The 7,500-nt window shown below is 46.1% G+C and overlaps 1 protein-coding gene across 2 annotated transcripts in view; it reads right to left on the bottom strand.

The window, feature by feature from the left end:
* The window catches only part of LOC310862443 (plexin-A1-like), a 313,564-nt gene that overhangs the window by 117,689 nt on the left and 188,375 nt on the right, over positions 1–7,500 (bottom strand). For both annotated transcript variants that reach the window (XM_083770355.1, XM_083770356.1), the window contains exon 10: positions 4,699–4,795. In XM_083770355.1, the coding sequence (XP_083626481.1) occupies positions 4,699–4,795 (97 nt within the window). The remainder of the gene's footprint in view (positions 1–4,698; positions 4,796–7,500) is intronic.

The raw sequence follows: 7,500 nt of genomic DNA, 5'->3' as shown, positions 1-7,500 counted from the left end.
CCAGGGACCCCCATTTGAAGAGATATGCCAGGGACCCCCATTTGAAGAGATATGCCAGGGACCCCCATTTGAAGAGATATGCCAGGGACCCCCATTTGAAGAGATATGCCAGGGACCCTCATTTGAAGAGATATGCCAGGGACCCCCATTTGAAGAGATATGCCAGGGACCCTCATTTGAAGAGATATGCCAGGGACCCCCATAAAGAGAAGATGTTTTACGGCTCTAGCAGTGATTCTCAACCCGTTTAATTTCACGGACCCCCCAGTTTGACCTGCATTATAGGCTACGGACCCCCATTTAATGGCATTTCCATCTCTGGGACCCCCAATTTATGTTGTAAAATCAATGTTAATTTATCTCTGAGAGTGTACAAATGGAACCAAATGGAACCAATTTGTACACTCTCAGAGTTACCGACCCATAAGGGTCCATTTGGTTCCAAACTATCATTTAGCTGGGGGAGCCCCCCTGGAACTCCCTCAAGGACCCCTGGGGGTCCCCGGGAACCACTGCCATACAGTATGTAGAATCTGTCTGTCTGGAGGAATAAAACATGATACCTATACTGTATGTTGTCTATGTGGGTCCTGCATCATAATCCATGACAGAAGTGCTGAATATTTCAAGCGGGGAGATTGCTAGTAAACCTGTCATGGACAAGTTTTAGGTGGCCATTATTGAAAATGATCGTTCTGATCACAGCTAAAAAAAAAAGTGAATAAATAAATGCTTAGTATGAGGTTCATCCAAGGCGAGAGGTTTGGTTTATGATACCGATAATCTAACATTTAATGAGAGACAAATGGAAATGGATATAATATTGCTGACAAGCCTGACACAGTAGAAAGACTTGCATGAATTATATATATTTATAGTTACTATCTGATGTACTTTAAGACTACACTAGATGCATTACAAATTAAGACAGCAGACTGCATTAGAAAAAACATCCATTCAGACAGTAGGCTATACACACACGTGTGTTTAAAGGAGAGAGAGGACTATAGTGGAATAGTGAGTATGCAATTAAGGAGTAGAGGTGGCGCTGTGCAGGTGAAGGAGTTGGGGTCAACTCTCCAAAAATAATGGGGAGTGTGAAAGAGAGGTGAAGAGAAGAGTTCAGGCATGGGTGGAACAGATAGAGGAAGTCATTTGCAACAGAAGAGTACCAGCAAGAATGAGAGGGAAGATGCATTATGAGAAGCCTGTATAAGGCTTGGAAATGAACGGTGCCATTGACATAAAGACAGGAGGGTGGAGCTGGAGGTTTGGGATAAAGGTTTGGGGATAAAGCAAGCGAGGCATGGTTGAGATGGTGTGGAAAGGAGAGACGAGGGGGTACATTGGGAGAAGAGGAACGCCAAAGGAGAGACGAGGGGGTACATTGGGAGAAGAGGAAGGCCAAAGGAGAGACGAGGGGGTACATTTGGAGAAGAGGAAGGCCAAAGGAGAGGCGAGGGGGTACATTGGGAGAAGAGGAAGGCCAAAGGAGAGACGAGGGGGTACATTGGGAGAAGAGGAAGGCCAAAGGAGAGGCGAGGGGGTACATTGGGAGAAGAGGAAGGCCAAAGGAGAGACGAGGGGGTACATTGGGAGAAGAGGAAGGCCAAAGGAGAGGCCAGGGGGTACATTGGGAGAAGAGAAGAGGATCGTTTATGGATGGGGTGCATGAGAGACGACATGCAGGTGTCAGGAAGCCACAGAGGAAGACTCAGAAAACAGAACCAGATGGAAACCGATGATCCGATGTGATGGGAAATTTGTCAAAAGAAGATGACTATGCGTTAGACACAGCATCCATTCAGACAGTAGACCAGTGGTTCCCAAACTTTTTCATGTCAAGGACCTCCAAAATGATACTCATTAGCCCGCGGACCCCCATTTGAAAATATATGCCAAGGACCCCCATAAGAGAAGATTTTTGCGGCTCTTGTAGTGATTTTCAACAATTTTCATTTTAAGGGCCCCTGGTTTCACCTGAATTAGGCTACGGACCCCCATGTAATGGCATTTCTATCTCTCGGACCCCAATGCATATTGTAAAATCTAAGTTAATTTAACTTTGACAGTGTACAAATGGAACCAAATGGACCCATTTGCACACTCTCAGAGTTACAGACCCATAAGGGTCCATTTGGTTCCTAACTATCATTAAGCTGGGGACCCCCTGGAACACCCTGAAGGACCCCTGGGGGTCCCCGGACCCCACTTTGGGAACCACTGAATTAGACACCACTGCTTGATACTGTGCCAATAACTATAAAGAACATTGTTGTGGAAAAAACAAGGAATCATGTTAGTATCGTGAGCCAAAGGATGTACAGTGCCTACTATGCTGTTGTAATGTGATTTCATAGTCCGAGGATTACATTAGGGAATACTATCTATGGCTGCTGAGGTCAGAGCACTTAATCCACAGCGGTGTAATGTACTCGCTGTCAGATAATGTAGCCTTACAACACCTCTAATGAAAAGTACAGCAACACAGGAAGACCAAAGTGGGTCACAGCTGATAAGCGCCACGCGCGCACACACACACACACACACACACACACACACACACACACACACACACACACACACACAGTACAGTACACACACACACGCGCGCTCTCATGTACACGCACACACGCACACACTCAGGCAATGTGCAAAATGAACTGCAAGTCTGACAATTAGAAAAATGAGGTCAGACTAACGAAAGACAGTATTAGATTGAGTGTGTGTGTGTGTGTGTGTGTGTGTGTGTGTGTGTGTGTGTGTGTGTGTGTGTCCATTTGTGTACTCGCTACACAGTAAAAAATAAAAACTCAGCGTTAATACATCCATTTGTAACTTTGAGTGTAGTGAGGTAAGCAAAAGGGTGCTTGATGCTCTAATTGGTTATATTTGTATAATTTAATTCAGGGTTCCTCAGAGTGGGTGCAGCGACACCCCACGGTGCCGCAACATTAGTCCAATACTTTTCACTAATACAATTCCTCCAGTTTAAGTGAGTATAAATTGTAATCAGTTCTATCCAAAATGGATATTCTCTCAAGTGTTCCTTACAAAAAATATCATAATCACATAGTGATTATGATACTGTAAGTTTGTTTTGAAGAGAACACAAAATGGCATTTTGTTAGGCGCAAAATATACTGTAAATTGTGCATTTACAGAGATTGTGCATTACATTCACCCATTCACACACACATTAACACACCGATGCCGGAGGAAACCATGCAAGGCACCACCCTGCAAATCGGGAGCAATTAGGGGTTCAGTGTCTTGCTCAAGGACACTTCGACACCAACTCTGGGGGAGCCTGGGTTGGAACTGGAAAGGAACCTTGTGATTCCCATTCGGTCACTCTACCCCTGAGCCACTGCCGCCTCTATATGGGTTACAGGAGAAAATGTACAAACTACAGTTCAAGTGTTATACAGGCCAACAATAGAATGGGTCTGTTATAGTAGGCTACCACCATGAGGTTGATGTGAAGAATCAGAATGTAGGGTTCTTTCTTCTTTCTTGGCCTAGTGGGATTGTGCGTGCAAGGTTTCACAGCTGTGTTCATGATTTGTGCAATTTTGTGCAGAATGACCAGTCCCGCAAACTTTGGAAGTCAATTGTAGCCAATGAGAATTAAATTAAATCTGACCGGTAGGACTTGCTCACAGGACAGAGATAATGTGTACTGCATGCTTTTTGGACAAAATCGGAGGCAGCAGCAAAAAGTGTGTTTTGCTAAAATCGGAAAATGTTGGGGGTGGTGGTTCTCCCTTGCGTCCAGCAGGATTAGCTGTTCACAGACTGAAATCATGTGTCCGACAGAGTGCCATTTGTTTCCGACAGGATGTCCAAAATAGATCGGATGCGTCTGTGCTGCCTTGCTCGTTAGCATCCGTTTATCACAGGATCATCTCATGCCTGTCATACTGTCCCTTCATTTGTAGCGTGTCCTCTCGTCCCCTCCCTACGCCTCCATCATCACTCAGTCATCCCTGTGTCCCTATACGTCCCTCTCCCTGCTACTACTTTCATCCATCAACACCCCCACACCATTCTCTCCGCATCATACCATCCCTCTGTCCTTCCCTCCCTCTCTCTCTGTTTCTTTCTCTCTCGTCCCTCCAGCTGTGCCTGCTGCTGAGGGGGGGGGGGGGGGGGGGGGGTCAAAGTCACAGCATACAAAGCTGATGAGGAAGAGAAGTATAATTTTCATAACTCTAGCTTGTAACTGGTGCTATATATGCAACGCTTCCTGCTATTAAAATAGTATGCCTGAGCTCAGCAGTATTGATACAGTATAAAATAACCACATGGACCCTAGGCAGTATTGCATACAGTATTATATAACCACATGGACCCTATAGGCAGTATTGCATACAGTATTAAATAACCACATGGACCCTAGCGTCCCTACTCTGCGGTGATTATAATAAGTGTACAGGCGCACAACGCAAGCTTGTAGATCTTATTTTTCAGTGAAGTCATTTGGCATTGAGTGAAAGTGAAATGCATAGTACCGAGCCCTGAGGAGCTTTGGCCTCCAAGGTCTAAATGGATTACCAAAACCACACACATCCAAGAGGACATCCACAGTATGGACAGAAGAGGACATGCAGACAGGAAAAGACAGACAGGAGAGGACATGTAGACAGACAGGAGAGGACATACGGACAGAGAGAGGTGTGCTAAGCCGGTACCTACCTTGGATGTCGAAGGGGTTGTCGATGACAAAGTGTCCGTTCCACAACACAGACAGGTCAACTGGTAGATCACTGATGTCACTGCCCTCATAGTTATACTGTCACCCAGAGAGAGAGAGAGAGAGAGAGAGAGAGAGAGAGAGAGAGAGAGAGAGAGAGAGAGAGAGAATGGATAATATGTCAAACAACATTCCATTCATATACATGTACATGGTATTGAACATAATTATTCTTGACAGGTAATCAATCATTTCACCCACCGTGGCCTAAAGGTCAGAGGTGCACACCTGTTGCCTGCTACGATTCTGTTGATTGTCATGTCTAACTACTTAAAGGAGTAGTTCACCCAAAACATAGCTTATTTTCTATGAATTACACACCCCATGAAGCCTTGAATTCATGGATTTCGTTTTTTCCGCATTCCTAAGCCAGATCCCATAAGCAGACATGTGACTTCAGTCATCCATGATGTAGCCTAATGATTCCATATTTGGGCATGGCTTCAGCCCAGTCTGACGACCATGACTTTATTATGTTATGAAATCAGAAACATTTAAATATCTCTATAAGTGTGGGAGTATGGTGGAGTCCATGTTCAGGCTCCATTATTAGTGCCTATACAGTACTAATCATCATCCACGGTCGTGAAGGCCCTTATATGGCCCCTGGGGTCATGCACGGTCGTGAAGGCCCTTATATGGCCCCTGGGGTCATGCACGGTCGTGAAGGCCCTTACATGGCCCCTGGGGTCATGCACGGTCGTGAAGGCCCTTACATGGCCCCTGGGGTCATGCACGGTCGTGAAGGCCCTTATATGGCCCCTGGGGTCATGCACGGTCGTGAAGGCCCTTACATGGCCCCTGGGGTCATGCACGGTCGTGAAGGCCCTTACATGGCCCCTGGGGTCATGCACGGTCGTGAAGGCCCTTATATGGCCCCTGGGGTCATGCACGGTCGTGAAGGCCCTTACATGGCCCCTGGGGTCATGCACGGTCGTGAAGGCCCTTATATGGCCCCTGGGGTCATGCACGGTCGTGAAGGCCCTTACATAGCCCCTGGGGTCATGCACGGTCGTGAAGGCCCTTACATGGCCCCTGGGGTCATGCACGGTCGTGAAGGCCCTTACATGGCCCCTGGGGTCATGCACGGTCGTGAAGGCCCTTATATGGCCCCTGGGGTCATGCACGGTCGTGACGGCCCTTATATGGCCCCTGGGGTCATGCACGGTCGTGAAGGCCCTTATATGGCCCCTGGGGTCATGCACGGCATGGGGAGAGTAGTATGTATGTCTTGCACTCCCTCCGTCTGTCCGTTGGCTTGATCGCAGCCATTCTGTGCACACACTCCCCCTGGATGCCACAGCTGAACCTCTGCCCCAAACTTTACACAACATCTTTTGACAGTTTTTATGGAGCCTTGTTCTTTCCCTGATGCTTTTCATCCGAATGAATTATTAAAAAATAAATGAAAAATGTAATAAAAAACACACGGTGACCTGGATAGCCCCTTGTTATTACTATGTGTACTATGTCAACGTACGTGTCTTCCTGGGGGAAGGGCCCTTCTCTTCAACACAGAGTGATATGAACCAACTCTACTTCAGCCACTCCATGGTTAAGTGAATAAAGAGAGTCGACCCTTCTTGCTTAACTCAAAGCAGGAAAACTATTTCCGAATGATGCACAGTGACAGGCTTAATGACCTCAGGTCTTCATGTCCTCTTTCACTACATCCATACATCTTTGGTCAACCTCTAGGCCTCCTGCCTGGCAACCTCAACATCCTTCTGCCAATATACTCACTATCCCTCCTCTGTACGTGTCCAAACCATCTCAGTCTGGCCTCTCTGGCTTTATCTCCCAAACATCTGACATGCACTGTACCTCTGATGTACTCGTTCCTGATCCTATCCATCTCCCAGAGAGAACCTCAACATTTTAGTCTCTGCATATATTGTTTGTATTTGTTGATGACACGTACTGTATTATTGGGTAATTTTTTTTTGCTATGTTGATGAATTGAACCCATAGGACCACAATGGAAACAAATCCCCAGGATATTTTTGTGTTATCCTTTTAACCTCAATATCTTACCATGTGCTGTTTACATTTCTGAATAATAAGGTATTCAATCAAAAAAAGGGAAATAGGAGAGAATATGCAAACAAGTGACATTGATTTTATGACAAGGTAATATATGGGAATGAAATTATGCATTATTCTGATTCAGGAATTCACTGTGTATTGCATACATTACTGTAACTAGAGTGCACAGTGTTTGTATAGGGGTGGTTGGCTGCATGCTATTCAATGTAAATAACCTATTTCATATCTGTAAGCCCGGGAATAAAATAACATATGGGGGAGAGGAGAGGAGAGGAGAGGAGAGGAGAGGAGAGGAGAGGAGAGGAGAGGAGAGGAGAGGAGAGGAGAGGAGAGGAGAGCTTATTCATTTACACATGAGCTAAGTGGTAGGATGAGGCGTAAGGAAGCAACGCGATGCGAGGGAGGCTAAAGTGAAATTGGCATTTTCAATTTGCTCCCTGACATGTCGGATTTGGTGGTATGTACATGCACGCCCAGTCACCCATGTGTGTGTGTGTATGTGTGTGTGTGTGTGTATAATTCATCCCAACATCGAAGTGGACTGGTACTGCAGGTGGAACCACGCACGCACGCGCACGCACACGCACACACACACACACACACACACACATACACACACACGCACGCACACACACACACACACACACAACACACACACACAGTGTCATGCACGTGTCTGTGGAGGACGAAGTCTTTAA

The sequence above is a fragment of the Protomyctophum parallelum genome (assembly GCF_964188405.1).
Source record: "Protomyctophum parallelum genome assembly, chromosome: 7".
NCBI classification, from domain to species: Eukaryota; Metazoa; Chordata; class Actinopteri; order Myctophiformes; family Myctophidae; genus Protomyctophum; species Protomyctophum parallelum.
Note: the sequence above shows the minus strand (reverse complement) of the source record. Positions and strands in the feature narration are given on the sequence as shown.